Source organism: Crotalus tigris, unplaced genomic scaffold, assembly GCF_016545835.1.
Source record: "Crotalus tigris isolate CLP2741 ecotype Arizona unplaced genomic scaffold, ASM1654583v1 scf7180000018354.2857554, whole genome shotgun sequence".
NCBI lineage: Eukaryota > Metazoa > Chordata > Lepidosauria > Squamata > Viperidae > Crotalus > Crotalus tigris.
The window spans coordinates 2,144,588-2,172,450 of NW_024096961.1; the positions used below are offsets into that span (position 1 = coordinate 2,144,588).

Consider the following 27,863-nt stretch of genomic DNA (forward strand, 5'->3'; position numbering starts at 1 on the left):
CTGTGCTACTCCCTTTTATTCTATTGGCTTTTGAAAGCCAATAGAATAGACTCTCTTGAATAGAGTCTAATTCTATTGGCTTTCAAAAGCCAATAGGAATTGTCCAGGCTGTCTCTGCCCTGCTGAGCCCGCCAAAAGTCCCATTCTGCAAACGGTGCTGCACCAGTTGAGTAGTCCTCGACTTACGACCGGTTGAGTAGTCCCCGACTTACGACCGGTTGGGGGTCACGGCATTAAAAAGGTTGAGAACCACTGACCTACAATGTCTGCTGTGGTGAAAAATAGGTATGATCCTTAATAGAACTATGTTGATATTGACAACAGTAGCCTCACCCTACATTACAGAAATCTATTTCACTACTCAGAGATTAATTCACCTGGCTTGCTCTTAAGGCATGAGAGAAACCTAGCATCTTTTCACTCATTCAAGACTTACCCTGGGGTAAAAATGTATAGGTCCAAGCACTGGAGAGAAAGCGTTATAACTGAAAAATGTAGAATGTGGAAAATATTTGTAGTTTGGGTGATAGAGGTCGTTGGTGCTTTATTCTCTGAGCTTCTTGTTTAGGATTGCAAAAAAGCATTTATTTATTTATTTTTAAAACTATGCTCAAACTTTACTACAGTTTTTATTGACTGGAAGAAACCTGTACTAAACTATTGGGATAGAAATGGTATAAAAGAAATGAAAGCTGAGAGAAACAAAACTTGACCCATACAAAAATTCAACATGGATGGAATAAAGTTTACATTACACCTGTAGTAAAATAGATGACCCACATTTTACAAGACAATAAATTACTAATCCGTATTGATTCAAGAACTAATGGCTTAACACCGGGATAGTCAACCTTGGCTCTTTTATGACTCGTGGACTTCAATTCCCAGAATTCCTGAGCCAGCTGTGAAGTCCACGAGTCATAAAAGAGCCAAGATTGACTACCCCTGGCTTAACATAAGGATTCAGAGGAATTTCCTAGATGAATACCCAGCTGTCTTTGCCAGTCTGTTTTTCTAAATTCTGCTAGCTGACATTTTCTGCAGGTAAAATATTTAGAGGACTATAATAATTTAAAAACAGTGGCTGTGTTATACTCTTAATGGAAAATTATGGTTTATTTAAGATTGCAGCAGGCTACCTTTCCCATAGAGAGGATAAAAAACTCTTATTTCTTTGAATTGTCTTCAGAAATTCTGTAATACAATTTTAAAAATGCATTAGACTGACTCATACAATTTATGCAGTTAGCTCCTGAGATGAAAATTGTTGGTTTTTAAAGCATTAACAAAAAGACAAAAATAGGCATAGAAAGGACATTTCTATAAAATTAAATGTTGGATCTTGGCTATGTTTCGGGCAGATTACCAATTTCATTTCAAAATCAAATGTTCCAAACATCTCAGAAACATGTTCTGATTATGATTTGTCTAGTTCAAGTAAACGGAACATCTCAAGGACAAACTGAAAATAGCAAGTTTCTAGACAATCAATGCCATTCATAGTAATATCTTCCTCAACTAAATTAAAAAATATTGACCTGACCTTGTAATGCAACCGAGCAGAAAACCATGCACCAAGGTCCTACATTTAGAAAAAAAGATGATCAAAACCAGATTAAATTGCAGTCCAGAGTTAAAACAATGTCCAGACATGTAAGCTAAAGTTTGCAGAGAAATCCAGCAATTTACATCTATGGATCTGACTCTCATAATCATGGCATATGATGTGACCAAAAAAGTCTTCCCCTAGAGTCTGCCCTTCACCTAGTGGCAAATAAATGCCACTTCTAGATTATTATTATTATTTTATAAATATTTTATTGAGTTTTATAAAGGTAATAAAGGGATAGGGTCAAAAAGGAAAAGACAAGGGGAAACATACAAAAAGGTTAGACCAGGAGAAAGGGGTAACACAAAAGTGGGATTAGTCCCACAAAATAACATCGCTTCAGCAAGTCTACCAGTCCAGGTTTACATATTAAATCTTAATAATTACTCTATTATTAAACAACTTTCCATAAAATCATGTAAATAACAAATTAGTCAATAAATCTCATTCATTTCACTACTTAACAATGCTTGGTATTAATTAATTATAATCACTTTAAAATAATAATATATTACATATTAATTATAGTTTACCATATTGTTTAAGATCACAAATATACAAAGAGGAAGAAGAAGAAATAAGAACAAGTTCATACAAATTAGATTATTTTTTTTTAATCAAGCTTTAAAAAATATCTGCATGTAAAATGTAGTAAGGAGGTGATAACCATTGTCAAGGACAACATGATAGGTGTTGTCTTTTGGGGTCACTGAAATGAATGCAACCACATTTAAAACAAAACATTTGGAAGAATTGGCTTCTCTAATCTCTAGGCCAGGGGTAGGCAACCTTGGCTCTTTTATGACTCGTGGACTTCAACTCCCAGAATTCCTGAGCTAGCACAGCTGGCTCAGGAATTCTGGGAGTTGAAGTCCACGAGTCATAAAAGAGCCAAGGTTGCCTACCCTTGCTCTAGGCCAAGTATCAGCAAGGCCAAATTACTCATTTCATGTTACACATGGAATGGTAAACTCTCTCTTTTCTTAGCTGAGGTGCAGGAAGCAGCTGGAGCAGAGGCTGCCAATGTCTGATGTATGCAGCAGAGTTTATATAGCTTTCTTTCTTGTGCAGTCCATAAGAGGCATAATAATATGGGGATTTCCAAATGGGATGTCAGTCGGATTGTGGACTGTAGTGAGATGAAGATAGAAATGAATGTATATCCTCTTAATGTTTTGGAATGAATTCAACATATTGTTATCAATTTTAAAAATGAGAAGATGGTGTAATATTCTATATGGTCTGGCTTGACAATATGTTTAAAGACCGGATTAATTTTATATTGCATCATATGTATATATTTTTTCTTTATTTGCCTAGATCAGTGGTTCTCAACCTTTCTAATGTCGTGACCCCATAAAACAGTTCCCCATGTTTTGTGACCCCCAAGTGGGTGTGGCCACCAATAAGAGGGAGTAGGACAGCTAGGGAAAAGGGAAAAAATGGCGGACTGCGTTGTTTGGCAACCCCCGTGAAATGGTCGTTTGACCCCAAATGGGGTCCCGACCCACAGGTTGAGAACCACTGGCCTAGATTCTGTTTTCTACCCAGGACTAATGTATGTATTTCTTTCTGGATTATTGCAGATGCATTACTTTTTTTTTCTTTGATTGTTATGCTTCATCAATACAACTATTAAAAGATATGGAACTGCAATGAGACACCCTCGCCACAATCTCCGCCACCACCAATCAGATGCTACCACAACAGGAAGCTTGCAAGAAGGAGGAATTTTGACCTGCTTTTGTGCTTCTGTTTCTCAGGAACGGTCATTTCAATTACAGTGAATGTCACTGTCCAAGTTACAAGGTTTTACATCCTTTGTGCCTCCTTTGGAGGTCAGCCACACTTTTTCTGTATTCTAACAGGCTTGGGCAAAACAACCCAAATGCACTATTCCTGGCAGGATAATGTCATTCGCCTCGACTGGGACAGAAGCATACAAATGCATACAAAGCAAAAAAAATGGATGGGTGGCAGACATTTATCTTCTCTTATTTCACGGACGAAGGAGGTCAGAGGCGGGCAGGAACTTGAGCTGGTGTGAGACAGTGATATTAGTTGCTGGCTCTGTTGGTCAAGCAGAGTTGAATGTAAGCATGCCCTGTCATAGGATCGGGAAGATGGAGGAAGAATATGATTGGAGAATTGAAGGGGTGGGCAGAATGAATAATGTCCTGAGAAAGAACTTACAGAAAGGATAGGCAAAATAGGCAGCATAATGAAAGAAAGAATAATTAAAAGGCAACAAGGTTCAGAGAACGTTTTTATATTATTAGTTGGGAAAACCACAACCTTACATGGCATAAACTCTGTAGTGTGTTGGAGAGTTGGGCCACGAGTGCAGGATGGTGGATAGGGATAGCATCTCCTATACTGAGTTTAGACTACGCAATAAAATCTTCAATCTAAATCCCTTGTTAGTACCGAATCCAATATTGTTTCCTTCTCATTTCTGGCTCCCAGGAAAACGTATCCTTAATATTACACTGGATAGCAATGTTCCAATATCTCAGGGGCTGCCACAAAGAAGAAAGGGTCAACCAATTCTCCAAAGCACCTGAAGGCAGGACAAGAAGCAACGGGTGGAAAGTAATCAAGGAGAGAAGCAACCTAGAACAAAGGAGAAACTTCCTGGCAACCTGCTTCCAGAAGTGGTGAATGCTCCAACACTGTAAGTTTTTAAGAAGAGACTGGACAACCATTTCTCTGAAATAGTATAGGGTCCCCTGCTTGAGCAGGGGGTCGGACTAGAAGACCTCCAAGGTCCCTTCCAACTCTGTTATTCTATTATCTCCACATGGAGTTATCACTGTTGGGCAGCTGCTGCTTGCTTTTTATTTCTCAGGATTTTATAGGAGAAAGCAATGCCAAAGATGTTTTTTCATGAGGCAACTGGACTTTGTTTTTCTTTGGAGATGTTTTGCTTCTCATCCAAAACACCTAGCCGGCAAACTTTGCACATATAAGTTGTCTGCAGCGAAGGCGAACTGGCAGGAACTTTGCACCCCTCCCTGCTACCCAACTACACCATCTCCTAGTTAGTCCTGAAGATACCTGGAGGAGACTGGAGCGGCAACGCCACGGTAACTTTCTCTTGATCTTCGGCCTTGCTAGGGCAATAATGGCTGTGGGTGCAAGAGGCAGGGGTGGTGGGGCTGCTGTGGGCGGGGGTGTGAGGGGCAGCGGTGGCCAGCTGCCCCCCCCCCGTGCTATGGGAGCCGCGGGGCCTGCTCTACACAGGGCTGTGCAGGGTGGGTGGTGGTGCTGGTGTGGTGGCTGCAGGCATGGTGTTTTGACGGCGGGCTGTCCCCTGGGGCCGGAGCCGGCACAACTGGTGCTTTGGGAACCACGGGACCCGCTCTACCCAGCGGGGCAGCAGTGCTGGTGGGGCGGCTGCGGGCGGGGGCGCGGCATGTAAGCATAATTACAATATAAAATGTTATTGTTACAAATGTTTTTTATAATGCATTTATCATATTATAGTGTATTCTGTATTATTGTTGCAATGAATAAAATGTTTCTTTTATTTACGATATTTTTTTCTTCAATTTATTTGTGTCCTCCTTTTCATTGTAAAAAAGTTGGTCACCTTACTAACCAAGACATTACAGCACTGCCTTTTGAACAGTAACCCTGAGCTGTGTTGTAGGATTATTGGAAAGTTGATGAAATATAGCAATGTTAAGGGCAGGATAGAGTCTTAAATTGACTAAGTCAGGGCTTTTCAACCAGTGGTACGGGTACCACCGGTGGTACATTGGCACCTGGCGACCATCCTAGAAAAGTGGTAGTGGGGGAGGGGAATGAGCTGAACCGGTGGCAGCACCGCACAAGCCTGAGCGAGAGATGGCTGGAGCTGCAGGGCTGTCAGGGCTCAGCGGAAGTGCCAGGATCAGTGCCACTTTCCAACTGATCGGTGCTTCTTCGGGGCTGTCAGGGCTCAGTGGAAGCACCAGGATCAGTGCCAGGCTCCAGCTGGAGTTCAGTGCTGATCCTGACGCTTCTGCCGAGCCCTAAAGAAGCACCAATCAGCCTGAAAGCAGCACTGATCCTGATGCTTCTGCTGAGCCCAGAAGAAGCGCCGATCAGCTGGAATGTTTCAGCATCTCCAGGGTCTTGTGATTTACATTCAGATGCTTGGCAACTGATTCATATTTATGACGGTCACAGTGTCCCAGGGTCATGTGAAGTGACCAAAACCTGTTGCAGCCACCCAGCAGACGGGGGGGATAAAAACCAAACACCCGCCACTCCACCCCCGCTGCCAATCCTCAACAGAAATGCTCACAGCAATGAAAATCTTGGACAGGTTGAAGAGCATCACCAGGTGGGCAGGCAGGTGTCTTACTCAGCTGTGGCTTGGGGGGGGGCACTTTTTTCAGTGCCATTGTAACTTCGAACAGTCACTAAGCGAACTGTTGTAAATTGAGGATTATCTGTACTTTATCACTTTTTTCCTTTTTTTTTTTTTTTGGTCATCAAGTTTTTAACACCTTGCTAGGCGACTGGTGGTACTCGGATGTTGCCATATCCTAAAAGTGGTACAATGGGTGAAAAGGTTGAAAAGCCCTGGACTAAGCAATCTCTTAACTGCTTTTGCCTACATATGATTTTACACCAGATTTCATTCTGATTCTCTGCATTTTAAACAAGAGGGGGGAGGGTTATTTGCAAAGCATATCAGACAATACATATCACATAATAATTTTAAAAGAAAAATCTTGCCCTAAGATTTACAATAAAAAAATGGAGGAGGCATTTGAATCAATGTATCCAAAGAGAAAATGAAGGTGACAGGTTCCAAGAATCAATCACCTACAATCAGTGCTTTTTTTGTTAAAAAAAAAAAAAAAGGTGCAGTAACTCAGACGTGTCATACAACCCACCTTGCCTATCCTACAAGGTTCCATCCAAAAAAAGGTGCCTGAACTCCGTTCTGGGCGTTCTATGACAAAAAAAGCCCTGCCTACAATTATGATGTAAGAGTATGGACTTACTTTGCCCATGGATGAACCATTCAACCTCTTGGTTGTATAGGCAGTCCTTGACTTATGACAGTCACTTAGCGATCATTTAAAGTTACAACAGACCTATCTGAAACTATTTACAACTTGGATTCAAAAGTTCTGACGGTCACTATGATTGAACTTTAGGCACTTGTCAACCAGGCCACATTTACAGCATTCTGCTGTCATGTGATCATGATTTTATAATGGTTTTGTCGAAAACCCACATTTAGTTTTTTTCAGCAAAACCATACACATAACGAACCATTGATTTGCTTAACAACTTGCAGTGGCCACTGTACAACTGTAGCATTCACTTAACAACCACTGCAAAATTGGGTTGGTCATGTGACCATGATGGGCGTAAGTCAAAAATTAGCTGTAAACGATTTAAGAAAAGTTCCCTTTGTTTTAACAGCTCCCACTTGTTCATGAAAAATATTTATATGATCTGAACAGGTACAAAGATAATATGGCTGAAGTGGGGGGGGAATCAAACAAGGAATATCAATGACTACTGTAACATGATAAAATTCCTTAACGAAGATGCAAAGTTAAAAGGGTCTCAACTGAGAAACCAGACATAGAAGGAAAATCCAGAACTTGAAACAGTTAAAATTATTGATTTAGAATGAACGAATGGAGACAAATGCTGAAAAAGAATAGTGTAAAAATATTTAGTTGAAGAAATATAAGCAAGGAAAAGAAAAAAAATCATTTTAGGCAACAAATGACTGAATATAAGGCTCTCATTCCAATGAATTTGGCAATGGCGATGGGTGTACTTTTATGCCCATTTATCTTTGAACAATAAAAGCATCAAATGAGGGCACTCAAGCTTTCTTATTCACAGAAGGTTGTAAAGGAATTTTCAAATTACCCTAATTTAAAACTGTCCTGTATTTCCCCATGTTTATTTCCTACACAAAATCCATTTAGGGGAGAAGGAAGAACTCTGTAATATATTTTGATTGGCAAAGCCATCTATCCAGAAGCATCTTGGAGTTAAGTCATACTAATTACCAGTGGGAGGGGTTTTTTAAAATTAAACATGAGTGTTCCATGTAGAAGAATACAGTATGATCTGTCACTTTTTTCGACAGAAGTCAATGGAACACTACCATGAAAAAATTAACACAGAATAACATAGAATAATAGAGTTGGAAGGGACCTTGGAGGTCATCTAGTCCAACCCCCTGCTGAGGCAGGAAACCCTATACATTTCAGACTAATGGTTGTCCAGTCTCTTTTTGAAAGCCTCCAATGATGGAGCATCTACAACTTCTGAAGGCAATCTACTGCATTGATTGCTTTCACTATTGGGAAATTAGTTCTAGGTTGCTGCTCTGTAGGTTATTTTCCATCTATTGTTTCTCATCTTGCCTTCTAATGCTTTGGAAAATAAGTGGACCCACTCATCTTTGTAGGAGCCTCTCAAATACAGTAGTGGCCAAAATTGTGGAAACCTTTTGGGAAAAGTGTATTTTTGAGGTTTGATGGCTAATAACACCACTTTTTGTTTAGTAGTACCATAAAATTATATATCAATGGAAAGATAATTTAATCAAGAATGTAATGCAACATAGTTTGTTCAGTTATCTGTACTGTATTCTATCAAATGTTATAGCCAAATAACCAGAAAAAGGAAGCACAACTTGCTAAGGTTGATAACAGGTAGGTTTCCTTCATCTGATTGTAGCCAATGAGCATGAGTGTTTAGAAAGCCAATCAGGTGTCATCTTGCTTTGGCAATGAGCCAATCAGATCACAGTAGGATTCAGTTATTGATGTCATGTATTGAAGCTGAGAGGAGGACATTTGTCAGTGTGTTATGTGATCACTATCAAGTTGGTTGGTTTTTTTTTCCTTTCATTCAGTGAGCTTGTAAAACATAATAAAATTAAAGTAATGGTGCAAAGACTTAACTGTTTGCCCAGAAAGCCATGTAAAACAGTATTATTAAGTGAACAAGGCTACAGTTATAAAGAAATTAGAAGAAAAATTGGTGGAAACTTAACCAAAGGTGGCATTTCTATTGTAGACTTTTCCCAAAAGGTTTCCACAATTTTGGCCACTACTGTATTGGAACACTATCATGTCTCCCTTAGTCCTTCTTATCATTAGACGAGACATACCCAATTCCTGTAACCATTCTTCGTATGTTTTAGCCCAGCCCCCTGATCATTCTTATTGATCAGGAGAATTCTACTTACCTAGTAGAACGTCTAAGGGCATTTCAGTGTAGATATGCAAACAATAAAGAATATAGGTAATTTTTTCATTGTTTTGTGCACCAGATTCTGGAGTCTTTGCTTCCTTTTCTCATTTAAGCTCTGTCTCTTCTGCTGATATCACAGTACTACCGGACATCTTCCTGCAGCCCAATGAAAGATGAAAAACTGAAGTGCAGACCCTGATCCCTCAAACATTAGCCTCCCTGTCCTAGAATATAAAGAACCTTTTCTTATTCATTGTTCATGGGATTTGTGAAAACTGCATACAGCACATGCTCAGTTTCTCTCTGCCACACAGGGAGGCACAATGTTATTCATTTCCTAAACTCAGACTTGCGCAATGAGTATCCATCGTCATTCAGATCACACACAGAGGATGGCCTCCACTCCATAAAACAGGAATAGCAAAGTGGTTACTCCTTAAGAGCAAAATTATCATAATGAATGAACGAGCACAATTAAGATTCCAATCTGTCTATTCACTTCCAAGAATGCTATAAAAAGAAGGAGATGCTTTTGGTGATGATAGCATTTGCAAAACAGTCCCATGGGAAATACAGTGCAGAAAAAGATGGTCTCTTTCAGAAGCAGTTGCACTGGGGTGTTTGCTTTTAATTCAAAAGCTAGCTAAGCTCCTAATTGCTACACAAAGCACAGCCCAACTAGATGCCTTTCTGTCTGGAAGTTCCACAATTGATCCACATATCTGAGGCTTGATTCCAAATATTTTGGGGCGAGGAAGAGGCACTACATTTTTAAAAGATAATTTTATCAAGCATAAGTGGGGAAAAGCAAAAAATTGTAATAAATAAATAAGAACAAAAGATATATTTTACTATATGTGAGATATAAACTGAAATAGTAATTTTGCCACAGTGTACTCATATTTATAAACTGTACTTAACTGGTTTTAAAATAACAATGCATTTTGTGCAAATATCAAATATGGTTTAATACTGTGTATCCACCCAAATTTTAATATATTAATTATATTTTTATTTCACATCTACCCAAAAGCTTTAACAAGCAGCTTCTATAAGTATTTTTTCTGTTTAGTTCTGAAACAGAAAGTTGCAATATCTTAACAGCATAAGATTCAGAACTGAGAATGACTAATGAGAAAGGGGATCTTAGGGTGATGAGTAAACAACTCAATGAAAGCACTAATATAATGCACAGCAACTATAGGAAGGACAAATGTTAAGGATTACTGGGAAAGGAGAAAATATTCCAAAGTGTTTGTAAATACTAATGTTTGTTTATTCAACTATCAAAAAAATTACATGTAAAAAGATGCAGTCAAAAACTGGATTTCTCCATGAGGAAGTTCTAAAATATTTAGGAAAGTTTACAGAACTTAATAAACAACAATTTAAATGGGAAGAGAGTCAACATGTATAATATAATCCTATGGATATTTAGTTCATACATAATTAAACAGGTGAATTTGATAGTATATTAAAGACTGTAATCATGCGGGATGTGAAAAAAGGGAAATAAAATATTCTGTCCCTCTCAGAATATTCAGAGTCATTCAAAATTAAATGAGCACTTGATTCATAATTGGTAAAAAAATATTAAGGAAAATTAAAATAGTTCATTTACCTAATCTATCATATTCATTATAAAATGTTAAAATAATTATTATATTGAATTGTAACTGATACTAAAAATTTAACTCAATAATCAATGGATTGAGGGGAAAATAATTATAAGGTAAACTATTATTTCCAAGGCCTGGAACAATTAATAGTAACTTGGATAACTTTAAAATGGGATCACTGAAGTTCTGATCATATCCTCCAGATATGAACGGTTGCCGGAATTGGGTATGGCTAGTCTACAGAAAAGGAGGATTGGGGGTGACATGATAGCCGTATCCCAGTATTTGAGCGGCTGCCACAAAGAAGAAAGGGTCAACCTATTCTCCAAAGCACCAGAGGCAGGACAAGAAACAATGGATGGAAACTAATCAAGGAGAGAAGAAACCTGGAATTAAGGAGAAATTTCCTAACAGTGAGAACAATTAACCAGTGGAACAGCTTTCATTCAGAAGATGTAGGTGCATCATTACTGGAGGTTTTTTAAAGACTGGACAGCCACCTGTCTGAAATGGTATCTCCTGCTTGAGCAGGGGGTTGGACTAGAAAAGCTTCAAAGTCCCTTCCAGCTCTATTCTGATTCAATGTGTTGGAGGCTACAATATCCAGCAGTTCCATTCAAAAACAATCAAACATACTCTCTACTCCAGTGGTTCTCAACCTGTGGGTCGGGACCCCATTTGGGGTCGAATGACCATTTCACGGGGGTCGCCAAACAAGGCTGTCTGCCATTTTTCCCCCTTTTCTTTGGCCATGCCCCTGGCACCCAGTGATGTATGTGGTTGGGGATCACCATAACATGGGGAACTGTATTATGGGGTCACGGCATTAGAAAGGTTGAGAACCACTGCTCTACTCAGAGTTTATATAACCCAATGCTATTGCTGTGGCTAGTCAAGACACTGAGTCCTCTCTGCTGAAAACTTTCCATATACACTGAACTATTATTCCTATTATACAATAATTCAATTATTCCTAAGTAGCAGGCAGTTGGGCATGATGGGGTTTACATTTCGTACTGTCCTTAATATTATTTTCTTGTCCTTTTAAGATGAGAAATTAAGACACTGGGGATTTGATAAACTTGTCCAGAAAAGTAGAAGGAACACTTTTCACAATCTTTGTAGACAAAGCACCACTAAGAAGGAAATGGAACACACAGATGTCTTGTAAAACTAAACAAGAGGGATTCTTCTTCCTTTTTTATTCACAGGGAAGTAAACAAGGGCATTTCACTAGGCTGCTTGGTAATATTTTTCCAAGAAAATTTCAATTCCTGATACTTGGCCATATGGAAGGCTGAATGAAAAAGAAAACAGTGTGCTACATGGCATAGTAGTATTTCTCAGAACAGGACAGAAGATCCTTGTAACTTTCTCCTTACTACGCAGTTTTTTAGTCTATTTTTTTCTGTCCTGCATCTTTAACAAAGTCATCAAAAAACAAACAGAACATTTCAACTGAAAAGTGATCTCTCTCCCTATGATGTAATAAGGATGTTCCCATTAAAGATTTATGAGACGCTTTCAAGAGAGTATAATGGGCACTTAATGCTAAACCAAGACAACAACTGCAGCAGGAGAAAAATAGAATTTAAAAGTTATCAATATAACATTTCAGACTACATGCAATGACAGCCCTCTCAACTTCTCCCATCTCCCATTGACTTGATTCATTCATCATACTGATCAAAAGGTGGTTTGATTTTGGCTTGACTTGTGATTCCAGGCACTGCAGTTTGTAATCCATGATTTATGACATGATGTAGCATGTAAACCAGGCCAATGTTATTTCACCTCCAAAAGCACTATCAGCCATTTACCACCAGTGATCAGTAGTGAAGCTTGGCACAAGAAGCAGACAAAAGTATTGATTCACTTGGGATTCTCCTACCAGCAAGCTATTATTTTTAAGATTTTTAAACTACTTTCTTCTGGTCAACTCTTAAAATACGAAATGTTTGTTACTTCTATTAATTATGACAGAATCCTAAATAGAGCTCTACAAATACTCCCAAAGCAGTTCTGATTTATCACATCTGTGAAAAAATTATTCCAGTAGATATCCTTTTGTTAGTCTTTTTCTTACATTAATCCACCTAGTCAGAATTGGCGAGTTTTTTTTATAATGTAAACTCAGAATCTCCAAAAAGACAGTCTACATATATTTCAGATTGGCTATCTAGACCATTTCATCAGAGAGGAAACTTCTTACACAATTTCATCAGAGATTAAGCTTCTTATACAATTAATCCAAACTGCAATGATTTTTAACAACTGAATATGCCTGAGATCAGGGCTTTTTTTTTTTTTTTGTCATAGAACGCCCAAAATGGATTCCGGCACCTTTTTGGGATGGAACCTTGTAGGCTAGGCAAGGCAGGTTGTATGACGTGTGTGAGTTCCGGCACCTTTTTTTTTTTTTTTTACAAAAAAAGCACTGCCTGAGATTATATCGTTTTAATCTACTCTTGCTCTGTGGATAGTTTTAATATATCTCTAGTGATTATACCCCCAAGCTTTATATAAGCAGATATAAATCAACCCAAATTTCTCACTATGACATATAAATGAAATTATCCTGCTTCGGACACATTATGCGAGCGTTCTATGATGGGGAAAATGGAAAGAAAGAGAAGGACAATCATCAGCAAGGTGAATGAATCCAGTTATAACAACCATGAATGTACCATGAAGGACCAGGTCAGGGATACATCATCATGGAGAAAATCTAAGAGGTGGTCACTAAGAATGGACAATGACTTGATGGCACAACCAATAAACTAATTTAACAGAGAACAGTAATATCTATATATAATTAATGCTGGGCTTGAGAACAGGGTTTTCTTGTAACTGACACCAGAAATCTTCTCAGTAGCCTTTCCACTGCATTTCAAGCTATAAGTGGCTGTGATGAGACTATTGTCATTTTTTTTTTCCTGGGAAATTCTCTGATCCACAAAGTAATTGCCAGTAGGAATAGTTTATGGCTCATCCCAATCACACTAACTAGTATAATACAATCCTTTAAAAGCACACAGTACAGAACTTATTATATTTTTCACAACAAAATCTGTCCTAGCCTAGCTTTATTAATAACTGCTGCTGCTGGTCTTAAATATTTCCCATGGAAATTAATGGAATTTAACACTCATCTTTCATATGAGACTGGGGCTAGAATCAACCAAGAACACAAATGTGTTATCCAAATACTTCTGAGGGCTTGTAGTAGTTCTAATAGCAGAAATTGAAATCTGCAAAAATCTCATATTAGCAGTTCAAATATATACCTACTGCATTCAACGTACATGGAAGGCCCATTGATGTCTGTTGGTGGAATGCAGTCAACTTCATGAAACCAGATAAAACAGCCCACTTCATTTGCAGGTTCAAAGAACAGGAAAAAAATAGAAATAAATGGAAACATCTAGAGACAGAATGATGAAAATGGTTGAATATGTCCATGCTCACTTTTCAAAGCATTCTCTCAAGAGTTAAGATATACGATATGGTTAGAGGTTTTTTTTAAAAAAAACAATGTTAATAGATGTTGCAATTTGGCACAGTATATTCTACACACCCAAGCATATAAAGGGAGGGTCACGTCTACAGATAGGGTAATATTAATCCCCATTTAGGATTTTTTTTTTCAAACAAGCTTTTTAACTTGTAGTAAGAGAAGTTCTGAAATTATATTGATAATAAGTAAAGCAGGATTGCTCAACACTGCTTTGCATTTAAACAATACAGTGACAAAATAATATATAGCAATCAGGTACTATATTTTTCATCATCAAAAGGAAAAAAGAGCCAAACCCAAGAAGGTTGGAACAATAGGCTTAATCATTGTTTTTCTTCTGTAGTACCAATGAAAATATATTTACAACCCCCCACACAATCTCTGGGATTGCCACATTTCTATGACTACCACAGAGAAAGATTTAATCTTTTTTTGGTGTGGCTCTAACAGAAATCCTAACCCTGAAATAAGTGGTTGACTCTTAAAGTGGTTCCTATACAGCAGATCAGACCATCATCTCAATCTCTTTCACTCACTTAGGAAGATCCTTGATTGATGTCCGATAGGTAGTGCAAAATAATGATTGAGATGGAAACACCTTGATTTAAAGAGGTTGATTTAAAGTGGTGCACAACCAGTAATTCAATTACCAATAAGGCAAATTGATGAAATTACTGCCTGACATCTCATTTAACCCTCAACTCCAGGATGCTGTCAACCACCTCAGATCTACCTTTCCTATTTTCTTTCTGTTCCAGAGCTGAACGGGTCACCACACTTCCAGACAAAGACCAAGGCTGCACCCATTTACCAATGCTATTTTCTAAGAGCCTTCCCACTCCATTAGTGTGGGGAGTTTGTACTGTCTTTGCACTATGTAAGCTGCTTTTTGTGTATTTCTAATTAAAACAATTCATTGTAATGTTATTGCTAAAGTTAATTACTTTGGATTTTATTGTTATAATTAAGTGGAGCAAAAGGGATGGCAGGCAGTACATTGCCTTCACGTTGCCAACTTCAGTCATAAGCTAATAGCAAGAGCTCCTGGGGTTCCATTATTTCTCCTGGCTTCAACCTCAATCTATTCTATTTGTCTGTCTTACAGGACTGTGTTAATGCTTGTGAGATATGCCTGGAATACTAAGGAGCAATGTTGTTAAGCACGGTTGTTACCTATAGCAGAAATAAATCATCCACAGCATATGGTAGTGAAGTTTAGGAATGAGAATACCCCAATCTCCTGGGATGGCATACTTTACATGAGAAATACTTCCATCTCTCTTCAGTACAGGATATTCTAGCTCTGCCTACAAAGCATGATTCCTCATTAACCTCTTTTCATATGAATAAAGAATGGTATTTGCACTATTTCTAACAGATTTGTTTGAAATGTTTTTTGTAGTTTCTAAACGTTTTTTTTTTAATGGCATGTTATACTAATGTTATCACAATTATGTGTCTGTGTACAGTCGTGTCAATCCTGACTTCGGGTGATTATATGGACAGGACATGGACTTTCATGAAATTTTCTTGGCAACATTTTTGAAACATGATTTGTTATGATTACATTCTTCCTAGAAGTGAGAGATCATGTCTCACTCAGTTGATTTCTCTGCCTAAGGCAGGACTAGACTAGACTCCTATGCCTGCATATTAACCACTAGACCAAACTAGTTACAGTTATGCACTTGTTGCAAAAAGCAGTATGGTGATGGGGAGACTCTAATTTTTTTCCCACCTTGCAAGATAACCAGTAATAGTATGTTCATTTCAACAGGGAGAATGCATGACTCTCCTGCAAAGCAGACCAGTATTTCTTATCTAGTTTCTTCACGTTGTCCTTAAAAAAAAAAAGTAAACATACTGTGTGGAAAATTTACTGTAGGAGTATTGCCATGCATTAAGGATTTGAGGGAACATCTTACTATATAAAAGCATGGTGTTAAACAAGGTTGTAGGTATTCCTTTCTTTTACCTTCTGAAAGTCTTCCTTCCTAGAGCAACCATTGGTAGTAAGACAACTTGTCAGGTAGCACCTTAGAAATAGTGTCTGAGTATTTAAAGAATTTTGTTGTGACTTTGTTACCTAGAGCAGGGCTTTTCAACCTGTGGTATGCATATCACTGGTGGTATGTCGGCACCTGGAAGATGTTATGCTTACGATGGGTTGAAAAGCACTGTAAAAAAAAGGTGTAAAATAAAGTGTAAAAGTGTAGTGTGTAGCCTGGGGAAAGGAGTCAGTTATAGCTACACTGAAGACAAAAGGAGGAGGGGATAGACATGCCCGCAGGATGTATATATTTGGCCTAGGGCCGCCCTGGAGACAGCAAGGGGCCAGCCCACCCCAGCTTGCAATCAAAGGAAAACCCCAAATCTCCACGCCCCCTGGGCAGAGACGCAATTGCCACTCCTTGCCATAGCTAGGGCAGGACTTGCAAGTACCTCCATCCTGCAAAGTGGCACTCCCACCCGCCCCGACTAAAGGCCGAGCGCTCCAGCCTCGCCTTGCCAAGGAAGGGGTTGGCAGTCAATACTACATCCGATTTGCAGCCTGTCAGGGACGCTCAAAGGCAGCCCAACTTTATTCTGGAATTTCAGGGTTGGAAAGCGGAGGGGCAGCGCTGCGTTCGCAGGCCTGGCAGCACTTGCTGGAAAGCCTCCTGCTTCCTCCCCCCTGCAGCTACCTCCTTCGGAGCCACCCTAATTCCAATGGGCCTGCCATGTGACAGTGCCAAGTGAGCTACGCTTTGCAGGACGAAGCTGGCAGACCTATGCCGGCAGGCCTGTCAGAATCAGGACAGCTCCAAAGGAGGTAGCTGCAGGGGGGGGGAGCAGAAGGCTTTTCAGCAGGTGCCGCCAGGCCTGCAAATGCGGCGCTGCCCCTCCGCTTTCCAACTCCGGAATTCCAGAGTAAATTTGGGCAGCCTTTGAGCGCCGCTGAGAAGCTGCAGGTCTGCTGTAGTCTCGGCCGCTGGCCCCTTCCTAGAGAACAGAGCCTAGAGATGGGCTGCAAGCTGCATTAAGCAGCATTGCATAATGGGAGGAAGCCAAGAAAAGTATTTATTTGATGTGGCAGAGACCTTTGTAGACTAAGAGATAGGACGTTGACTAGCAGATAAGTGAAAGCAAACAATTGACTCTGCTTCACATAATTTTATAGCTCTCTCCTTTCCATTAAATTCTCGGTCTATCCATTGAGTAAATAGAATACATTCTGTCTAATCTGGATTAAGACACATTTATTTTTCTTTCTTTAGTTCTTTAATTTTATTCGGAGGACCAGGTTGGAGAAGTGGTTAAGATACCAGGCTAGAAACTGGAAGACTGTGAGTTCTAGTCCCACCCTTGACAGGAAGCCAGCTGGGTAACTAAGTCAGTCTCTCCCTCTCTCTCTGTAAGAAGCGGGCAATGGCAAATCACTTCCAAAAAAAACCTTGCCAAGAAAACTGAGGGACTAGTCCAGGCAATCACCAGGTGTCAAAAACTGACCTGAAGGCACACACTGTTTAACAATTTCCTTGGGTTTTTTATCCAAGGCATGAAGACTTAGTCTAGAACCATGTTTGCTCAATGGAAAAAAAAACAGGGATAATTTTACTATAGAAGTGGCTCAAGATCAGATGATGAACCTGTTTCCTAATCTGATATGTTACCAAAACTCTAAAAGTGGCAGATTTCTGATACTATCAAGTACTGGGGGGGAGGGAGAGAATATAATATACCGTATATTCCGGCGTATAAGGCAACCCAGCGTATAAGACGATCCCCGTCTTCGGCGCCGAGTCGCATGCCTAGAAAGTCACCTTATATGCTGGAAACTACCGTTATTTCTGGCGTATAAGACGACTCGACGTATAAGACGACCCCTGACTTCGGCACCAATTTTAACGCTTGTGAAAGTCATCTTATACGCCGGAAAGTACGGTATAACCAGATACAACATTGCAGTTCAGGGACAAATACATAAATCCAGGAACACTAGTAAAATAATGCTCTTAGTGTAAATAATGCAGACATTTTATTACATTGACTGATGAAAAAGAGATGGATCAGCACTATGAAAATAAAAAATGCACAAAATCCTTGCTGCATACATTTATTCCCCCAGTTCCCAATATAAATGGGGAAACATGTTCCATGCAGGTTTCACTACTACATGATGATCATAAATATTTCCCAGATGAAGTGGAGGGATGTAAATCAACCGAGATTTTGTCTGATGTCAACATTTCTACGTTTTATTCTGAGCCTCTCCAGGTAAGGATTCTGGTTGGAGTCCCTGGAAATCTGCTGACAGTCAGTGTAGACAATAATCAGTCAGACAAATCAAGATATAATAGTACGATCCCTATTCTACACAATGGAATCCTTTTCTCAACAAATACTAAAAGCAAAATGTACAGTAATGTTGTACACTCAGATTACAATAATGCAGTCCTCAGGAAGAAATTTTCCATGAGAGAAAACCAGCTTTTGTTTTTTTGCAGTTCTTACCAATGCTCAAAAACAAATAGATAGAAGTTTGTTTCTTTATGGGATGCAAAATAATGCATAATTTGTAGGATAGCTCTAAGCAGGTTCACCACATCTCATGCCCATACTTACTTGTCACCCCAAAGATCAACCTTTAAACCTATAAAGTAATGTGTTGAAAAAGAGAATTTGCCACATCTTTCCTTCTATTTTTCAGTCTGCTCAACTGCAGTTAACTGTTACAATTAGAAAAATGAATGTGGGAACTGAGCTTCAACTTGTTTTAGATGGAATTACACTCTCTTTGAAACAGCAAGTTCTCAGTTCTGGAAAACGAATTGATCACTGAATTCCCAAGCAGTATCTCTACTGGTGCATAATTTACAATATATGGTACCTGGGATTGCACTTGAAAAGCAGCCAGAAACTACAGTTGATGCAATGCGAGCAGCCTGGTTGCTAACAGATATGGGGACCAATAGTGCCTTTACAATACTGAAAAATCTGCTTTGGCTGCCAATTGTATACCCGGCGTATTTTATTTGCTGATATTAAACTTTAATGTCCTAAATCACTTAGCAACTAAGAGAATTTCTCTCCTGTTACCAGCCCTGTCCAGCTGATAGATCTGCAGAGACATCTCTTCTGAAGAGACCTCTGCTACCACAGGTCTATTTTTCTGGCATGAGGGCCTTGTTGCTTCCAAACCATGGAATGGAGGGATTTTTGGCTTTCAGGTCCCTTATCTCAGCATTCTGTGATAGATAAATTAATTTAGATAAAGACACCTTTCTTTCACCAAGCTTTCAATTATTAGTTGGCATCAGTATTATTAATAATAGTATTGGTTTATGCTTTAACTTTTTAGGCTCCAAGTCTTTTTTCAGTTCTGTTAGCTAATATGAACAATCTCTAAAGCAGAAAAACAAGAAATAAATGAGTTAATCCCAATCAAAGCATGATACAGGGAACTATTTAAAAGACATCAATCACAAATTAGCCTATTACTGCTGTTAGTTCATGACCCATATAGTTACAATGTCATTCAGAATTCTCCACCCCATTGCGTGATAAAAGTGAACAAACTGCATTGCTATACAGATTGACAAAAAATGGCATGCATTTATTATTCTGCTCCTGCAGGGAGTCTAGAAAAGATTTCCTAAGGAAAACCTATATTATCCTTCTAATAGTTTGCAAAGCAGAATCCAAGGAGCTTCATGGTTGACCCCAGAACCAAATTCAAGTCTCATTCACAAAATGTAAAACTGTTACAAGTCTGGCCAGTATTTTCCTTCAATACCTGCAGGGGACACAATTATTTATTTACTTATTTGATTTGATTTTTATCTCCCCTTTATTACTTTACAAGGCAATGGACATGCCTAAAACTCCTTCCTCCTTCTCTTTTCCCGACAACAACAACCCTGTGAGGTGGCTTGGGCTGAGAGTGAGTGACTGGCCCAAAAACACGCCTAGAACTCACAACCTCCTGGTTTCTAGGCCAATAGCTTAATCCAATTGGCTCATCCTAATTTAAATCCTAAATTTAAATCTACTTAATTTCCATTATTCTGCCCGCAGAAGAGCAATTGTTGACCTCTTGTTGCTCTTCCGTTTGTTTGTTTGTTTGTTATTGGCAATCTAATGGGTTGGGGTTTGGGAGGAGAGAGCACAAAGGAAAATAAGAAACAGAACTTATGCTATGCTGTGGCCGATTTCTCTCACAGGAATTCCCCGATCTTCAGCAAGGCAGCATCAAACTAGTGATCGAGAATTTTCGTGTATACGGCTCACGTTCTACTATAGGCCAGCCTGAGGGCAGACCACAGCGTTAGCAAGCAAAACCACCAAATATCACTGCAGTTAATTCTCTTCCAAAGCCGGGGGGGGGAGGTGGGGAGACATTAAAGGAAGATTAACTATGGAACCTCTTTCTTCCTCCGTTCCACCCTCCTCAACATCTACCCGGTTGCCTACCCCCAACCGATGAGATCCAAGGAATGAAATCAACAAAGTCACGCTTTCTTGTCACGTGTTTAATGTTTTCATCCAATCGAGCTTTCAGATGCTTTGGGGGGGGGGGGAATTAAGAAAAGCCACATTTGGCATGCCACATTTTCTTTCTAACAAAGCCGGGGGAGGGCGGGGTGGGGGGGGGGGTAGGAAAGGAAAGAAAGAACAAAAGCTGAAAACAGAGCGAGTACGCACTAGACTAGGAGAAACCCCGGAGTCTAATTAACAGCAAACATATTGGAGGCAGTCTTACTGCTTCATAGTGACTCTATTTATTGTGACTCTGGTCTGTTGTTATCTATCAAGACTCCTGCGGGGATCATAAAGTCGCCTTGCAGATACCGCAGCTCCTTTCCGTCTGATGATACTATCTGATTTTTTTTTTTTTTTTGTCCTGACTTTTCCTCTTGCCAAAACAAAACAGAAACAACGGACTGAACTCACCACGGTCACCGGGGACACCATGTTTGCCGAGGAGGCTTCTGTAGGCAGCTCTTCACGCTTGCTTATAGAGCTCGCTCTAACTGCGGGCTGCCGCTCCCGCTTTTAATAAGATCAGAGGGCATCTATTTTTCTCAATGCCGATTGTTTTCTCCGTGCTTTTTAAAGAACGCCGTGACGTCATAATGCTCGGAGCGAATGTGCAGAGGGGGGCGGTCCTGCAGCTAATACGTCTCCACCCCGCTCTCCTCCTACGAAGGGCTTCACTCGCTGGTGAGTAGACCCGTCCCAATGCGTATTGTAAGGGGAGCAGGGAGTTGTCCCAAGCTAAAAACTGCTTTCCCCTAAAAGATGTTGACCTCTTCTCAACAAGCATATATAATTGCGCCGATCGCCAGTTTCTATTTTCTTTTTTTTGCGGGTCTAAATGTTTTTCATCGCCCTTTCCTTGATAGCGTTTGCTTGATTTAAGAACAAGGTTAGCTGTCACTGTGGCTCACAAGAAATGAAACATCTTCAGCTACGGTCGTCTTTATCGGAGTCAACAGAAGAACCAAAAAGAAAAAAAAAAGAGTATGCAGGCTGCAGCTTTTTTTTTTTTTTTTCACTCGAATACATACTGGAAGTTGTACAACACTCAGTGGAGACTGCAGGGACAATAGTAGCTACCAAGGTTTCAGTCCAATATCTGTTTATCTCTAAGTAATCCCACTGTAAGACACCGAGGTACACTTGTAAATAGACATGTACAGCAACGCTGTGTAGATTAAGGCAGGTTGACAGACATATTGACTACTGAGTAATGCATCTAGGCCAGGGGTGTCAAACTCAATTTCATTGAGGCTGCATCAGCATTGTGGTTGCCCTCAGGGGACCCAGGTGTGGCCAGGGTGGGCGTGTATGGGGTGGGTGTGGTTTATTGGGTGGGCGTGGTCAGCTCTACATCATTCGCATCAAGGGTGCATGCACGCACCCAGGGAGTGGGGCCAATGTGGCAGGGGCTGGTTCCTCGCTGTTTCCAGACAGCCTTGTGAAGCTAAGACTGAATGTGTTTCAGCATAGATGGCCACCACAAAATTGTACATTGGCTCCCGGCAGGCCTGAGCCAAGGCAACAGGGGCTGTTCCCTCACTGTTTCCAGGATGGCTTCGCGGGCCACATGAAACCACTTTGCGGGCCGCATCCGGCCCCCGGGCCTTGTATTTGACATGTCTGATCTAGGCTAGTTTCCCAAAGTGAACAATCACATAAAACTAATATTAACTGAAATTTAACAGATAACTAAATGATAAACATTGAAAGTAATCATGCCCTTGCATTCCCTACATGGATATAAACCTACAGTTTCCTTACGTAGGCCGTGGAAATAGCATTCATGGTATTCATTTTTTCCCCCTCTGTCTTCTTCCATTACATACATGGAAATCAGGGATTTACATTTTAAGTGTCAGAAAGGAGGCAAGGCAACTCTAGTCCACCCTTCAACCAGTGATTTCTAGACCTCACCCCATCCCCATGATCATGATGCTGCAAGCTCCAGGTATTGAAAAAGCCAGAAGGTTGTACTGACATAGCCAAACATTCCATTATTTTATTATTATTTATTTATTAAGTCTATCCATTCTTTATTAGTCAGCTAGTCTGCCACTGAAAAAGCCACAAATCTACTACAAACAGGATCCAATTTGCAATCCAATCTACCAACAAAAAGTTAAGTCATTTCTGCTATCCAACAGGGAAAAATACTAGAGAGTGAACCTGGATGGTTCTCCCTCTCTCTCTGAAATGTGCATTCCCTGCCCCCCAAACAAACATTTTCAGGATAACTGAAACAAGACAGAGCAGATACACGTGTACAAAAGAAAAAAAAAAGCTACAAGCCAGATCAAGTCAAGGAAGAAACAAACAAACAAAAGGGTAATATGAAGATCCGACACAATGAAGGAAGGGAATGATTGGAGCAGGAAAAAAAAGAAATGGACATAGCTTGGGAAAGAGAAGCAGGAAGTGCTATCGAAGATAATAGATTGAAAAACCGCATCTAAATTTGAGACTGACAGGTGAAGCAGCTGTGCAGTATCTGAGGTTGGGAGGGGAAGACCAGGGGTCTGCAGACAAATTTGAAAATCTCTAAGGCCACATTTGCCCTTTTAGATTGAGCAAAAGCACCCCCAACTTGCACCCCTCTGATTTATAGGACCAAACTGTAAATGCCGATATATGGGAGCTCATCTGCATTATTGATTCTGTTTGCACAAGTCTGAACCGTGTAATCAGGAAGGTATGAACTCTATAATTAGTTACTCCAGACAATTAACCCTAAGGGAGTTAACTCTAGCCCCAAACAACTCTGAGTTCATTTGGAGCTAAGGTTACTATTCCTATCAGCCATATTATCTAAATATTTAATGGGTGTGTTAACCTCCCTATTTATTATGTATGATTGAGACATCCTAGAGAGATGCTGCTAAAATGGGGCCCCTTACACAAAGACAACCAAACAAGTAGCAAAGGAAATCCTATTATAAGCTTGGTAGCGTACAAAAAAATGAATTGGCCCAGTAAGTTTACATCTTCATTTATTCAAATATACGCAAACTTCAGTACTGGCTTTACTCCTAATTCATAGGACTAGACAAAGGGCTCTGATCCCCTTGGGCAAAATAGCTTCCCTTCTATTAAAGCTGGCAGCATCGCCAATATAGCAATAGAGAACCATATAGTAGTTTGACCTTTATTCTTATTTTGGATGGAAACAGAAGAAAACAAATAATTTACTATTCTTATTTGGTTCTCTTATTTTGCATGGAACTTTAAGAAACGTTTCTCCCAACTGGGTGTCCTTGAGGCATGTTAGACTACAATTCCCATCTTGCTCGGGTCAGATTTAATTAGATTGGGAAATCTTTTGAAGGATCGAGGCTAAAGTTTACCTTCTGTGTCAGGCAAAAGCTGATATGGGCGTGGTAATGATGCAAAGTGGGTGATGCCACATCATAACACATGGGCAAACCTGAGATTTTTCTGTCATTATTGAGTTTAAGGGGATGTTTTAAGGTTAACCCACCATTTTGGATGCATTTCCTATCTCCAAATGGCACACATTTTCAACAGTTGTTACCAGAGGAGCTTTTGGGTGGGTTATAAGGAGGAAGAGTGCCTGGACTTGCATAAGGGTTTAAACTACCTCAAGCCTTCGGTTGCAGGCCATGAATAGTAAAGCTCAGCCAGCAAGCTCCAGCAGTGAATGGGAATGGAGATTTGGGTTGAGAGAGGTGATTGAAGTACGAGCTACATAATGCCTGCAAAAATACTACTTGCTGCAAGGGTATATTGTACCAACCTTTCCATATGGGAGGGAGGGAGGGAGGAAGGAAGGAAGGAAAGTTTCAGTAGGGATCATTCCTGTCTCATCTTAGAATCAAAAACAAATAGGTCTTTGGATTACCTTACTTGTCTTGAATGAACTGGTGTTTTTATATCCACTCATGTGTACATGAAAAAGCTTCCAATTATAATTCAATGATGATTACTTTTAAAACTAAATCTACAGTAGTTCACTCCAAACCTTTGGGCCTGTCCATTGGCCTTCATTTGTAGCACCATTTGGAATTCTGCAGCGTGAGCTACTAATATTCCAGTTTGCTTGGTCTTCCTTTTAACTCGGTGGCTATGTTCATGTCACACAATTCAGTTGAGGTAAAATTCTAGCAGTTATATTTGTAATTTATATATAAGGTTAAACTTGGTTACTTTTGAAAGCTTAATGTCTTACACAAATGCAATTTACTGGATTAGCTTATTGCATAAACCAGCGGTTCTCAACCTATGGGTCGCGACCCCATTTGGGGTCGATCGACCATTTTTCGGGGGTCGCCAAAGGTGGCGATCCGCCATTTTTTGCGGCGCCGTGCATGGGGGCACCGCCGCACACGCGCGCCGCGCACGGGGGCGCCGCCGCACATGCGTGCCACGCATGGGGGCTGTGCACGCACGTCGCACATGGGGGGGCGTCAGGCATGCGCGTCGCACATGGGGGTGCAGCGCATGCGCGCCACGCATTGAGGCCCCGCCCCCATGCGCACGGCGCCGCGCATGCGCAGAACGTTTGTGTGACGGGGGTCGCCGTCACACAAACGTTGAGAAGCACTGGCATAAACCCATAAAATGGGTTAATTTAGTAGCAACATTAAGCGTGTTTTGTGAACACAACTTTATCCCAGGAACGCCTTAGGAACATTCTATAAATGTGTTAAGATTGCATTTTTTTTGCCTGATAGTAATTGATGCAAGAACAAAGAGCATCATTATTAACGAGATTTAGCAACAGCCATATAATCTTTGAGAGCCAGTTCGGTGTAGTGGTTAAGGCATCAGGCTGGAAAGTGGGAAACTGTGAATTCTAGTCATGTCTTAGATATAAAACCATCTGGGTGACCTTGGACATTAGTCACTTTCTCTGAGCCCTAAGAAGAAGGCAATGCCAAACCACTTCTGAAAAACCTTGCCAAGAAAACTGTAGGGACTTGTCCAGCAGTGTAAGAATTGGACATGACTGAATGGAAGAATAGAGAGAGACACACACAGAGACACAGATATGGATACTTACAATATTTGATATATTATTATATTATATTATATTATGGCAATTCGGAAATCTCTGAGCATGTGCGAGAAATAGGTGGGGATAGCGATGCCCGTCCTATGGTGCTGTGTGCAGTAGTTCAGTAGGAAGTGAGGAGTGGAAGAAGGTTGTGTTGTAGTTGACTTGTCCGCTAGATCAACTGAAAATAAACCCTGACATAGAAAATCCCACCAAATGTGAAGTGCATGCAGTAATACAATTCCTATGTGCAAAAAAACTTTCGGCAGCTGCGATTCATCATGAACTGTGTAATGTTTACAGACCAAATATGATGAGTGAAGGTCAATGGTACTGCATGTTTAAAGTTGGACAAACTGACGTGCAAGAGAAGGCAAGAAGTGGCCGCCCATCTGTAGTCAGCAATGAACTCGTGCAGGAAATTGACTTTAAAAAAGTCCATGAAATCCGTCAGTTCACAATATCTGCACTTTCTTTACACTTTCCCCAAATTTCTTGGACTGTCTTGTACAAAGTAGTGATAGAAAATTTGGGATACTGCCAAGTTCTGTGTTTGTTGGGTACTTTCTGAGGTGCACAAAACACACCGAATGGATTCATGATGCTGTTACAGGGTGGTTTCATTCCCAGGCGGGAGATTTTTTTTTCAGAAAGAATTTCAACCTTGTAAGACATTATGACAAGTGCCTCAATTTGAATGATGATTATGTCAAAAAATAATGTAATGTTGTAGTTTTCTAATGTGTATAATAAAAATTCTGTATCTGCAAGTGTCTGTCGCTGATAACCAAACGGAGATTTATTTCTGAAATTCTATTCTATTCTATTCTAATCTATTCTACTCTACTCTATTCTTTATTAAGACAGAACTGCCTTAGTAGCTTTTATGGCACGTTTGTCTTCATTGCTATCAAAGGGTATTGCTGATTGTTTGGCTGCAGTAAGAGCAAAGAAATTTTGTCTTTTTTTATATATAGATAAAATGGAGCCTTGATAGAATTTTCTCAGTCACACCCAGGAGACATTCCTCTATCTCCATGGGTACTTTACACAAAAAGAGCAAGAAAGAGAGATAAAGGAGTAGGAAAATTTATGCTTTGAGTCCCAACTTAACATTTTATTTTGTATAGCTGTACCCGGCCACGCGTTGCTGTGGCTCAGTCTGGTTAAATGGAAAAGAAAGAAAAGAGAAAATGCATGTTTGTAAGATGTTTAATTTCACAATGCTTGTGGGTATACAATATTTTTTGTTGATCCATTGTATGTGCAGATATAGAGATTGTCTGGTTTGCCGACTCTAGAACACACAACATGTAATTGTCCATGTGAGAAGCAATCCGTGTCTAGATCTAAACCGTACAATTCTAAAGATTGGCCCTGAGCTTTGTTGATGGTGGTAGCAAATGCCAATCTAACTGGGAATTGCAATCTCTTAAATTGAAATGGCATATCTGTTGCAATCATAGGAATGCGAGGAATGAGGACATCTTTACCTTTGAAAGGTCCTGTCAAGATTGTTGCTTCTACGACGTTGCTCATTAATTTTTTTACTGCAAGCTGCGTGCCGCTGCAAAGCTTTGGCTGGTTCATATTTCGCAACAAATTTCAGAGCCTTGCAATAAGGACACACTTCAGTCATAGTGCCAATGAGAACATGCTGGCTCAAACTACAATCATCAGCTAGGTTGTACCGGAATGCAAGGCGATTGTAATCACGTGATTGCTGAGCATGGAGTCGTGTTTGACGCTGATCTGCTGTTTCTCGTTGATGTCTTTCAGCCACTCTCAGCCTGTCACGTTCATTCTGTTGAGAACGAAGCAGATCTGAAGCTGCAAAACGCGATCGCCGTGCTCGCAACCGTGCATCCTCAAGTCTGGCTGCACGTCGCTCTGCTGTTTCCTCAGCACGTATTTGAGCCATTCTTTGTCTGTTTCGCTCGTTCGCTGATGCCCGTTCTTCCTCAGTTTGATTTGCAATTACTCGTCGCACTGCTTCCGCTCCACGAGTACGACGACCTAAGTTTGATTTTCTGCGAGGCATTATTTGGATGAACTAAAGCAGATTGATTGCACTGAAAAAGAGGAAAGAAAGTTATAACAAAAACATATAAAATTGCAAAACATTAAAAGGGAAAACACAAACTAAAAAACAAAGGAAAAACAAAAAAATAAAAAATACTAATGAAATATTTCAATTCAAATGCAGATCAATCGACACAGCTTAATTCCACCGCCAATTGCACTGAAAAATGAAAAAACAGGTAAAAAACTAAATGAAAAACAATGAAAAAAGAAAAAAATTAACTATACTCACAAAATGAACACTATGGTAAACGACACAGCTCAATTCCAACGCAA

The 27,863-nt window shown here is 40.0% G+C and overlaps 1 protein-coding gene across 2 annotated transcripts in view; it reads right to left on the bottom strand.

Moving 5' to 3' along the window:
* TMEM86A (transmembrane protein 86A) overlaps positions 1–21,038 on the bottom strand; it is a 41,267-nt gene extending 20,229 nt beyond the window's left edge. For both annotated transcript variants that reach the window (XR_005557600.1, XM_039350782.1), the window contains exon 1: positions 20,906–21,038. Coding sequence is in view for 1 of the 2 variants with exons in the window: in XM_039350782.1 (XP_039206716.1) it covers positions 20,906–20,926 (21 nt within the window). In the remaining variant the exon portion in view is untranslated. The remainder of the gene's footprint in view (positions 1–20,905) is intronic.
* Positions 21,039–27,863: the final 6,825 nt, after the last annotated feature.